The 12,207-nt window shown below is 37.6% G+C and overlaps 2 protein-coding genes across 4 annotated transcripts; both read left to right on the forward strand.

Annotated features, from left to right (window-relative positions):
- Positions 1-290: 290 nt before the first annotated feature.
- Spec2 (CDC42 small effector protein Spec2) lies at positions 291-8,437 on the forward strand. Its single transcript, XM_017152891.3, has 3 exons — positions 291-429; positions 6,033-6,405; positions 7,395-8,437. The coding sequence occupies exons 2-3, from the start codon at positions 6,157-6,159 to the stop codon at positions 7,401-7,403; spliced, it is 258 nt and encodes an 85-aa protein (XP_017008380.1). The 5' UTR covers positions 291-429; positions 6,033-6,156; the 3' UTR covers positions 7,404-8,437.
- Positions 305-3,028, forward strand: Dph4 (Diphthamide biosynthesis 4). Of its 3 annotated transcripts, none has more exons than XM_017152887.3 (2): positions 305-429; positions 1,660-3,026. In XM_017152887.3, the coding sequence occupies exon 2, from the start codon at positions 1,660-1,662 to the stop codon at positions 2,185-2,187; it is 528 nt and encodes a 175-aa protein (XP_017008376.2). In that variant the 5' UTR covers positions 305-429; the 3' UTR covers positions 2,188-3,026. The 3 variants fall into 3 exon arrangements, with proteins under 3 accessions (XP_017008376.2, XP_070073214.1, XP_017008377.2); XM_070217113.1 differs by lacking the exon at positions 305-429 and adding an exon at positions 1,070-1,085 and having other exon boundaries at positions 1,660-3,028; XM_017152888.3 differs by lacking the exon at positions 305-429 and adding an exon at positions 1,383-1,600 and having other exon boundaries at positions 1,660-3,027.
- Positions 8,438-12,207: the final 3,770 nt, after the last annotated feature.

Consider the following 12,207-nt stretch of genomic DNA (forward strand, 5'->3'; position numbering starts at 1 on the left):
TCGATGATAACGGCCAAACATCGATGACAACGACCAAAAATCGATGTTTCCAACGTTTATAAAAACATCGATGTTTTACCACCTCTGCAGTCCGGTCACATAGATTTCTTCAAACACTTTCAACAGACCCGCAAGCGATAATCGCGCTGTTTAAACCCCGAAACGCCGTGGAAAAACGCGAACTTGATGCAAGTGAAACACAGTTTTTTATGACGACTTCTGTTGATTGCGGGAGAGTGCAAGACGCGTGCTTATCTGTTCGAAAAAAGGCTAGACTCAGGAGAGTAAAACTGCTCTGAAAAGTGAGTGGGTGGTGCGTTTCCCTCTCCCAAAAACGAAACCGAACCCAATTTATAAACAAATCGGCGGAACAACAAAAGTTTTCCACACGTGACCTGCGAGCAGGAAAAGCCGTCGCCACCTTATAAGGCAAGTTTCGAGTTGCATGCGGCACCCAAGTAAATCGTATGTGCGTGCGTTCTAAATTAGATGCCCGCTGTTCGATTTCTGTGTCTGCTATTAATTAGCTATAAGTTCCTGTCTTGGGGCAAGTTTTTCGCCCCTTTCCTTTTTCGCTAATTTTGAAATTGGGTCAACGTGTGCGATGCTACATTCGCTGTTCGGGTTTATATCTTTTTTTTGGCTGCTGCTGCCGAACCAGTTTGTTGACCTTGTTTTTCGGCTCTCCAAGTGCAATTGGGGCTTGACTTTTGACAATATGTCCGACTTTTCTTTTTTATGGGGATCTACGAACTGGGAATGATGATCGGCAGACATGCAATGCAGTTGCAGCGCTGATTTGTGTGGAAATTAACGTTTATCACCACCTAGCAACACCAGGCACTCGCATACAGAAGCACTCCTTCTTGGGGACATTTCCGTTTTTCCAACAACAAAGGCTTTCGGTGTGTGGGTGTGCCTGTGTGCGTGAGATGGGGGTGCCGTTTTTATATTGATTAAATTAACTGTTGTTAATGCCGCCGAGCGTCGCGTTCCGTGTAAACAACAAACAGCTGTTTTTCTGCACTAGAACACACAGTGTTGGTAAGCGCCACGCTATCAGATCGCACATTTTTTGGTGAGAAGTAAGCATATAGAATTAACGTTTTCCCCCTAAATAACTAGCCAAAGTAAAACTTCTACTTACTTGCGAGGAGAAAGTAAAGTAGTATAAAGTATAATTTCCCCTATCAGGGGTACATGATAAATCAGATATTTTTGATCGATCATCTACTTTAGATGATACCTTTGCAAACAATTTTTGGTACCTTTCATCGGAAGTGTAACATACTTAAATCATTAAAAAATTAGTTAATGTTCTTATTGTGCTCGAAAGCTAATAGCAGCCTATCTAAAAATATCATTTATTTAACATCTGACCTGAAAAGCATTTAATGCTTATCAAATAAAGTGTCTTAAATAAAGATCAAGTTTTAAAAAAACTTTAGTTAACAATCAAATAATTATTATAAAATATTTACTTTATAAACAGAGCAAATACGGCAGCTAATCTCTTAAATAATAATAACAAATACAGTGTATAAACGAGAAAAAATAAAAGTGGTAAATTAAACTCTTTAAAATTTAAAGTAAACTAAAAGTAAGTAAAAAGAAATAAATGTTTTCCCTACATCTACTTTACGGATTTTTTTTTTCCAGATGCCCGACTTTTATGAACTTTTGAATGTGCCGTCCACTGCCAGTTTCGAAGAGATCAAATGCAGCTACAAACAATTGATACTACAATGTCATCCCGACAAATTACGACAGCTCGATGACCCAAATCCGGGATCGGAGGCCCAGAACAGCAAATTCAATGCGATAAACGCGGCGTGGAACACGCTTAAAGATCCCATTAAGCGTAAGCACTACGATGCCGAACTGCTGCAGTCGAAATTCCGGTCCCACAGCAATATTTACGCCACAGTGGAGCTGGCTGAAATGAAGAGGATCCAAGTGGAAATCGAAGAAGTCGACAAGCCAACGCCTTCTCCCCTCCGAGAATCTGAATCCGAATCTAAAACAGACAAAGGGTCGGCTACAATGTGGAGCTATGCGTACGACTGCCGATGCGGCGGTCAGTATGTGTTCGATGGACCCGAGGACGATGAATCATCCGAAACGATTGTGGAGTGCAACGAGTGCTCTTTAGTGATTATTGTGAAACAAGCCACAAGTTGTAAATAAAGAAATCCGAGGGAAATAATGGAACTGCTGCCCAGCACAATGCTTGCAAATCAAACTATTCGATTAAGAGCTCTTTTAACTTTAGCTTGTACGCTCAGTTTATTGGTTTCTTGAACCCCGCTGCGGCGAGCTCTCTTTATATGCAAAACATGTTGTCATCGACGTCGTGCATCCGACATTCAACGGGGCCCAGCCCCTTCTTTGTCGCTTGTTGTGCCCAAAAGTGATGTAATATGATGGTACATCATTTTGATTTGGGCCCCCACTCCCGCTGCCCATACACTTTGCATACGTTCCATTTCCGCTGCGCGGGGAGAAATTACCAAAGTTTTGTTGTCTTTGACGCGTGTGAATTGTCGGAGGTTTGCCAAATTACGAGCAGTTTGCCGATTATTTATTTGGGGGAATTTGTGGGTCAAGTTTTAATGGGCACTCTAATCCGCTATGACGAAGTTGCTCCTTATTCGGTTTGTAATACCCTCTTCATTCATATTAATATTTATGACTACATAAATATTGGCTATTCTTCGTATTAAGTGTGATATATTCGCTGCCTAGACATCTAGATGATTTTTGAAATATACATAATTACTTGACCATTTATTATACTAGGCGGCTAAATTTAATTTTTAAAACAAACAGAATAAAACATAATATTTTCTTTGATTTCCCGTTTTACTAATTGCATTTTGATTATTCAAAAATAGTCATAAATAAATTCGACGGTCATAATTAATATTTCTTAGTTGATAATACTAAAAAAATCCATTTAACAAAACTGTCTCCCAACGAATTCCATTAAGGTTGGAAATGGAAATCTCCGATACGATTGCCTGTGGTCTTTTTGTTTTCATTCGCCCAACACAAAAACAGAGGTTTTTAAGCTCCTTAAATGTAATTATAATTACTCGAGTTCGCCCATTTTTCGTTTTACTTTTTTGAATTCAATAACCCCGCCCGATCGCAGCAACGTCGACGATGATGTCAGCAACTGCGAGAGCAGACCAAAAGTCGAATACACATTGGGAATCCATTTGTTTATGATTATTGCAAAGTAATTTGCCGTAGACACGGCAAATTACGCACACCCAGTCTGTCGTGGTTTCTTGTATCTTATTTTTATCAATCCCCCTTGGAAATCTTTTACCACCGGATAAGTACGTCACTCGATTGATAATTAACGGTTGTCTAGCTTTCGTTTTCTAAACATGCACATTGTATATACAATGTATACATACATATGTGCATAAATGTTATTTACATAAACCGGCAGACAAGCTTGATAAACACTTGATTTCCAGCCCCAGTTCGAGTTAAATGCGAAAACAAAAGTCAGTGGAAAACGTGCGTACCTTTCAAATACATACGGTTACATTTATGTATATAAATTGAGCACTGCAAAAAATCAGGAATTTTCGAAGACAATATTATGTTTAAAGCTGCATTCAGATGACTCAAAACGTTTATAAACATTTTCTCTTCATTGCTGAAATTTAGTTTGTAGAACAAAAAAAAAACGAAGTCATTAATTTTTTAATAATATTTTTTTAAGTTAATAGACTAACTATTTCTTTCTTTTCTCGGTGCAGGCATTTCACTGGTCTACTCCTAGGTCTACTTATATCTCGTGGGCATCTCTCACTTTAATAACCTTTTGACACAGAAAATTGAAACGCTTTAGCGCATTTGCCGCTCGTCAGTCGCTCATTCCTTCCCGTCATTCCCTCATTCCGTCAATTACTTCAGCTTGGCTCTTGCTGTTACCAAAGCTGTTGCAACACAGGGAGAAAATAAGTAGTCATTACCAGCTTTTTAAATGTATGTACCTTTTAGAATGAAACTATCATACTATCTGCAATAGAAAGAAGACTTTTAGAAAAGATTCATCGCGATAACTTTAAAACTGAGAGACTAGTTCGCATAGAAGGGGACATACCGACAGACGGACATGGCTAGATGGACTCGGCTATTAGTGCTGATCAAGAATATATACTTGATGTGGTCGGAAACGTCTGCGTTGCAAATTTTTGACTGCAAATATAATACCCTTCGGCAAGGGTATAAATATACATAAAATTGAATGTGTTTCGGTTTCATATGGATATGATTTTTCTCTGTGTATTCTTTCTTTTGTGTGACACGCGTAGTAGCGCGATTTGAGATAATAACGTTAACGTTCGCTCTCGGAAAGTGCAGATACATATGTTGGCTACAACAAGCCGGCCTCCAGATCCAGCTCCAGCCCCAAGTCCGAGTCGTCAACCGTTGCCAGCCACAACTTCACATCTCTGCCCTGCCGCCCGGCACTTTCATTTTGTTTTCACTGCGCATTAAAGACGCTTGAGCAGCTTTAATTGCCCAATGGCTAGAAGGAGACAAAAGACGCGTGTAGAAAGCCCAAGAAGTTTGGAAGAAGCTAGAGCAACGGAGGAAATTGCGCGGAAAATGTTTGTCATACCCACATAACAATCTCAGTGATCTAATGATGTCGGAGACAGTTTAAGTTGGAATTCTGTTAAGAATATGGATAAAAAAACTAAAGATAACAGGTCATCTTCGGACACAATACGTTTAAATCATTTTGTTCTTTTTAAAATATTTTTTTTTGTAGACAAATTTGGGTTATATTAATAATTCGGGTTTATATTTTTAAATATTTAATATTTTTGTTTGTTTGTAAAGTCTAAAAACGCTGAAGACTAGATTACTTTTTCATGGGAAATTAAATTAACATTTGGAAATATTTTTGAAAAAATTTACTTTATTTTAGGGGACCTGAATAAAGAATATTAAAATATTATGATTTTTTAATAATTTTTAAAATTAGGTAATAAAAGTCAAATTGTAATTTTCCCAATTCGAATCTGTTTTTACGTCCTCCAAAACAGCTGGTCAATACCAATGATTCACTGACTTACTGTATTTATTCAGTTGAGGTGGAAATGTATCCATACGAAAGAAACGAACAAGATATTTTCCAGAACTAGCTGAGCGCGCAAGCCACGAAGATCGTGAGTGACAACCCGACTTTTTCTGCTGCTTTCGACTGGTTTTTGTCTCTTTTTCTCAATCTTAATTACACAAAAGTGCCAATTAATTGTTGATTTTTGTTTTTTTTTTTTTGTTTTGCTATATTTTGTTCTCAACTTTGCAACTTCCCAGGCAACGCCTCGGGCTATGTAGCTCTCTTGTTCTGTTTCTGTGTTTCGAATCCGTGGATGAATGCTATATGGTTGCCCAAGGTGTCCGCGTCTGCATCTGAATCTGTATTAGCGAATGTTTAGCCGAGTGAAAAGCAAGGTAACAAGTGGGGCAGCAAGTAGAGCAGACACACATCATGTAGATACGGATACTCCTCCCACACAAATTGTAAATACATAAATGTATAACAGTAAAATAAATCTCATTTCTCTGTACGTCACTGGCTTTCTGGAACAGTATAAATATTTTAGGTTCCATAACGGTTATTGGATGTAAGTGAATTAATTCCTTTATGAATTAAATTAGTTTTTAGATTATTTTTGTAACACTGCCTATAGGCCCTGAAAGGCATTTTATTCTTTCTTAAATTAAGTTTTAAGTCTAATTTTTTAACTTATAATTTTTTATTATTTAACTTACAAAAGGCCGTTTTCTCGTCCGCCTGTTAAATTTAAAAGAAGCTTTAAGCTTTTATTTCCCATACGATTTCAAGGTTTTAACCCTGCTTTAAATTTAACTAACGGACGAGAAAACGGCCCTTAGAAATTCTATTACCCTAGGGACATTTAATATTGAGTCTTTAAAATATCTATTCAGTCTTTAAAATATCTAATCGAAGCCCCATCCTCTTTTGATCGTCACAGTTACTTCGGTGCGGAACCCACGCCCCACAGAGTCGTCAACCTGGCTGGGAGCAGCAGCCTCACGATTGATCGGCAGCACTACCAAAAGACTGACACGCCGTCCAGCCAGCGAGCAAAGGGGAAGATGGCCAGCACCGGCGAGATCTGGCTGCAGTGGTTCTCCTGCTGCTTCCAGCAGCAGCGCTCCCCCTCCCGCCGCCCACACCAACGCCTGCGCATCGACCGGTCCATGATCGGCAATCCCACCAACTTCGTCCACACGGGCCACATCGGATCGGCGGACGTGGAACTGTCGGCCAACCGCCTCAACGCGATCTCAACCCAGATGCAAAGCAAGGGCGGCTACGAGACCAACTCGATACACTCGCTTCATGTGAGTTGATTTAGCCAGTTGGTTGGTGACCCATACAGGATAGCTTCTTTAAGTCGAAACTTCATACAGAAACGCTATTGTAGATTTTAATCAACCAACTATTGAACTTTGATTGAGAACAAGTGTACTTACCCTAAGGTTCGTTTTAAACAAGCCATACTGTAAGCGCTTTCGGTTCTTTTGGTTTGTTGAGTCATTTGTTTTGTTTGGCTTTCCGTTTTGCGGCTTTCTTAATGTGCGAATCACGTCGTGATTCAGTTGTCGCGATCCAAGATCTTTTTGGACGTTTAGCACCTACATAGATAATATGGTCTTGAGACGCAAGTTTCAGGGTGCAGGGTAAAAACAAAACAATCTATAATTTTTGGGGATATCAGCTTAAGTGCACGGGCACATATAAAAGGCATAATCTTGTGCTTCAATATTTTTTTTTTTTTTTTTTGACTAGCAGATAATTGAGGGATATTTCAGAACTTAATATGGTATTGTGGCATTATTTAACAATCTTCTCTAAATTATTTTTTCGATTTAAAATAATTGAAATCAATAAACTGAAACATAGGTCTTTATAGTTACATAGGTAAAAATATTAGTACTCCAAAAGTAGATTAGACGTTTTTGTTTCTATAAAAACCAGAGATTTATTTATTAGACGCTTAACCCAAATCCCAGTACTTGAACTCTCCATTGAACGGCAAATAACACACCCTACTTTGGCTAAATTCAATTAATATACCCCCTTTGCAACCCCCACAACAACAAACATGTGCATGCCGAGCGCTCGTTTTCTGGGACCCCGAAGGCTGATAACGCCTCCCCTCCCTAATCCCTGCAGCCCCACACCTTTCGCCGATATCCATGTATAACTATAGTTAATTGAGACAACGGAGCTGTTGAGCAGTGTACTGGCCACGGTCTAGTACATCGCTTAAATGGTTGACAAGCCATTCTCGACTCATGTTTCTTTTGGTTTTGCTCTTTATTCGCAGGCCTGCTGATGGAAGCCCCCAATCACCTCGCTATATCCCCGCTATATAATGCATTTCGTGCAATTTTTTACAGAAAATGAGAGGAGCAGCAGAAATACTTTTTACAATTCCTTGTTGTGGCGTGTTATCAGGCAAATATGGAAAAATGAGACGGGAGGCTGATTGGTGCACACTACGGAAAAATATGAGGAGGTGTAGAGAAGAGCACATTTGAATTAGGTTCCAGATAAAAAACCGGACGACTACTCGACAACGGATTCCATTCCGGCTTATATCCGCGGGCCCTTGCGTTACAGAGTTTTGGGCTGATGTGCTTTTTGTGAGTATTAGGTAAATGAAAAATCGCAAAAAGAGTGCCAAGCGCCTAAAACCAACCAATAGGCCTATAACGATATATGTATACAGAGTCAGTTGGAACATTACGTAACATTTTTTGGATGTACTTAATGCCAAAACAAATCAAGAGGGAACTAGAAGTTCAGTTCCTATCCATAATAATTTACATTTCCAAAGCACATTTCAGAACGTATAATATTTATGTACTCTTACGAAAAACTGCCTTATAATCAGTTGCACAACCAACAAAAAATAGTCTGACCTATGATATTTGGCTGAAATGGTGCAACTAGCGAATCTTTTTTTACAAAAGCTGACTTAGCATTTATACGACTTTATTAACTGTGTACGCAAAACTGTCGCACAATCATAATCAACACACAAAGTAATCAGTTTAAGAACATTACCGATATTTTTCCCATTTGAATACTTGTGAACCTCTTCATAGGATTAGATACCAAGCAGACTGCATAATATGGTTTTTAGGAATGCGACAATTCAAGCATAGATTGACCAGTACCTTCGTGAAAGCCCACATCAAGAAGCAGAAATATATATTTGTAAAATCAAATGCCGTTGTAGATAACAGAGAAAAAGAGTTAAAAAATGCGTTGGGTTTTAAGCATATAGACTAATTGTATAAACAAATATTTAAGCAATAATTTATGGAAATATATATATATATTTAAAAAGCAACAACCCGTAAATATATTTTGTGTTTTCATGGCAAACATCAGTGGGCACTTTAAAAATTATCTCGCGGCATTACGGTTCAACGGACAACTAATTGCACAGCCTAAGTGCTTTTTGCTACTAGCTCTAATCGACCAAACAAAATTTGGACATCTGGGGTGATGATATATTTGGATTCCTTGGTTAAGAATCCCAACTTAAGGTAGGTCATTTTTATAAAGCTGTTGAGCTCATCAGTATAACAAAAAAACCTTTATTTTTATACCCTTGCAGAGGGTATTATGATTTCAGTCAGAAGTTTGCAACGCAGTGAAGGAGACGTTTCCGACCCCATAAAGTATATATATTCTTGATCAGCATCACAAGACGAGTCGATCTAGCCATGTCCGTCTGTCCGTCTGTCCGTCCGTCTGTCTGTTTCTACGCAAACTAGTCTCTCAGTTTTTGAGCTATCGGGACAAAACTTTCGCAAAAGTCTTCTTTCTATTGCAGGTAGTATATATGTCGGAGCCGACCGGATCGGACAACTATATCTTATAGCTCCCATAGGAACAATCGGAAAAAAAAAACTTTAAAAAATTCTAGCTTCGGTGTTTTTTGAAATATTACCTTCTACTTTTGGGGATGTTATTTTTTAAATATTTCTGAATTTCGAATTAATTATTTAAAAAATCGGACTACTATATCATATAGCTGCCATAGGAACGATCGGAAAATTAATGGAAAAGTAATGGGAAATAAATTCAAGCTTCTTTGGTTTTTATTGTATTATCTTCTACTCTAGGATATGACTCTTTTTAAATATTTCCGAATTTCAATTTTAATTTAATCAAAATCGGACGACTATATCATATCAAATAAAAACACCTCTTAACGAGGTAAAAAACTAGTGACGACCGCACCTTCAACATACAAAAGTTCTGATATCAACATTTGTGACGAAAAATTATTACACTCGTCATTAAATAGACTTTCTAATATTTTCTCATTCGGCCCGCCCTAGCAAACTATTCCAGCATTTTTCCCTTCACAGGCATTTTCTATTGCAGCGTGCCGAATGAGAAAATATTAGAAAGTCTATTTAATGACGAGTGTAATAATTTTTCGTCACAAATGTTGATATCAGAACTTTTGTATGTTGAAGGTGCGGTCGTCACTAGTTTTTTACCTCGTTAAGAGGTGTTTATACCCGTTACTCGTAGAGTAAAAGGGTATACTAGATTCGTGCAAAAGTATGTAACAGGCAGAAGGAAGCGTTTCCGACCCTATAAACTATATATATTCTTGATCAGGATCACTAGCCGAGTCGATCTAGCCATGTCCGTCTGTCCGTCTGTCCGTCTGTCTGTCTGTCCGTCTGTCCGTATGAACGCTGAGATCTCGGAAACTATAAAAGCTAGAAGATTGACACTTTGCATGCAGATTCTAGGAGTTCCTACGCAGCGCAAGTTTGTTTCAAAAGAGTGCCACGCCCCCTCTAACGCCCACAATCCCTTATATACGATTTTAAAAATTTCAATATTTCGGAAAAGTAAAAATGCAGTTTTATGGTGTTTATCAATACCTATCGAAATGTAGAAGAAATTTTTCAAATCGGTCCATTCGTTAAAAAGTTATGCGTGATCAACGTTTTCTATCTCTATCTCCATCTCCCTCGCACTCCCTTTACCTGAGTAACGGGTATCTGATAGTCGGGGCACCCGACTATAACGTTCTCTCTTGTTTTATTTGATATCAGAAGTTTTTGTTTGTTTACATTTGCTCTCATAGGAGCTAATATATACATTTAAATTTAAATTGGTCAATCATAATTTTTAAACTATTGTATTTTAACAAATTAAGTTAAAAAGGCGTTGAAGTATTTCAAAATACCTTTTAAACGAGGAATAGCACATGTCTGTACCTTTAGTAGTGTAGAACTTACAAACTAACGAAATTTAGCTATTTTTAGCTTTTTCCCGCTAAAGTAGCGGCTTTTTCCAAAAGTCGTAGAACAAAAGATTCCTATATGGAACTCTAAAGTGCAAATTTACTGATTCCATGACCCTAAAATACAGTTCGGATACCCTCCCACAAAATTCAATACTCAGGGAGCGTTAATTGTTCGAGCTGGCAAAAGTGGCTATTTTCGTATAAAAATAACTTTTAAACGTGACTTTTTACAGTAATGTGTTATATACCAAAATTTAAGGAATCTCAAGGGCTATACAGTTTAAGGGTTTAAAGAAAATCGTTAGAGCCGTTTTTAAGAAAAATAAAAAAAAGCTAAAAAAAAGTTTTAAAAAATTGTCTTTTGTTCATATTTTTTTAATTATTACATTTACACAAATTGCATATAGAAGGGGTTTATAGCATTTAAAAATACCTTTCAAACGAGATGCAGCACAAGTCTGTAGCTTTAGTAGTATAGAAGTTACGGCTTTCCGATTTTTAGCTATTTATAGCTGTTTTCCCGCTAAACTAGCGAGTTTTTCCAAAAGTGGTAGAACAAAAGTTTTTTATATCGATGTGATGAACGTCATATAAAATTTTCAAAACTTAAAAAACATGTTTTGGACAAACTGACAAACTGACAAACTGACAAACTGACAAACAGAATTAAATTTTCATTTTGGGAAGACGAAGAAAATCTTATTTTGGCTATAACTTTTGAACGGAGCGTCGGATTTTGACAAACGACCCCTCATTCGACGGGTATTTTCAAAAGGAATACAAGTAAAATATTGCGAGGGGGCAAATATCCCCACCGGCCCCAACAGCTCCAAATTTCGAAATTTTCACTTTTTCACTTTCACCGCTCTCTCTCCCAAGCCAATTGATTTTCTTAGAGTCTTGGTATGCAATCCTGTTAGTTTTTGCAATACCTTTCGATAGGTGTATCATTCATTATGATCGGACCATCACAGTAGATTTTCATTTCTTCGTGTATATATAGTAGTCGCCTTCGCACACTCTCCTGGTGCGCTTCGTCACTACATGGACTGCCGTCCATAGTGATAGCTGCCATAGGAACGATCGGAAAATTAATGGAAAAGTAATAGGAAATAAATTCTAGCTTCTTTGGTTTTTATTGTATTATCTTCTACTCTAGGATATGACTCTTTTTAAATATTTCCGAATTTCAATTTTAATTTGATCAAAATCGGACGACTATATCATATAGCTGCCATAGGAACGATCGGAAAATTAATGAGAAATATTAGAAAATTGAACATTTTTGCGATTTGTTAATTAATAGGAATGATCTGCAAGGGTATATAAGCTTCGGCTGGCCGAAGCTAGCTTCCTTTCTTGTTTTACATACAATTAAATCTACTACGAAATTAATATTTCTTAATGCTTCACTTTAATATTATGTACTATCACTGAATAAAACCAAATTGAAGTAAGCAGTTTTAAGCAAAGTTTTTTCTATTATCGTTTACGACGCTCAGCTCACATCCTCTTCTCTGGCTGATGAGGTAGCGGTGACGCCCTACCGAAATTTGAAAATTCCGGAAAGTCCGAGGTTCACTCCTCAGCGAGTGCAAGTGTGTTGAAATGCTAAAAAACAGTTGAGTTAATGATACCAACTTTGACCTTAAGTCCGCCAAAAACCCTCACATCTATTAAAGGTCGATTAAAAAAATCACTTATAGAGATTATCTAAATATCTTCACAAACATTTTAATTTTGCATTTTTTTTTTTATTTTTCCAATGGCCGCTATTTCAAACTAAATCTGCGTAGGGGAGAGTGGGGGAATTTCGTCACAGGGGCAATTTCGTCACCTGCAATATCTCGGA

The sequence above is a fragment of the Drosophila takahashii genome, chromosome 3R (assembly GCF_030179915.1).
Source record: "Drosophila takahashii strain IR98-3 E-12201 chromosome 3R, DtakHiC1v2, whole genome shotgun sequence".
In the NCBI taxonomy this organism is placed as follows: domain Eukaryota; kingdom Metazoa; phylum Arthropoda; class Insecta; order Diptera; family Drosophilidae; genus Drosophila; species Drosophila takahashii.

Excerpts from the sequence above, each read along its gene's own strand:
- Spec2 (XM_017152891.3), top strand. The coding sequence starts at position 6,157 with ATGGCCAGCACCGGCGAGATCTGGCTGCAGTGGTTCTCCTGCTGCTTC.
- Dph4 (XM_017152887.3), top strand. The coding sequence starts at position 1,660 with ATGCCCGACTTTTATGAACTTTTGAATGTGCCGTCCACTGCCAGTTTC.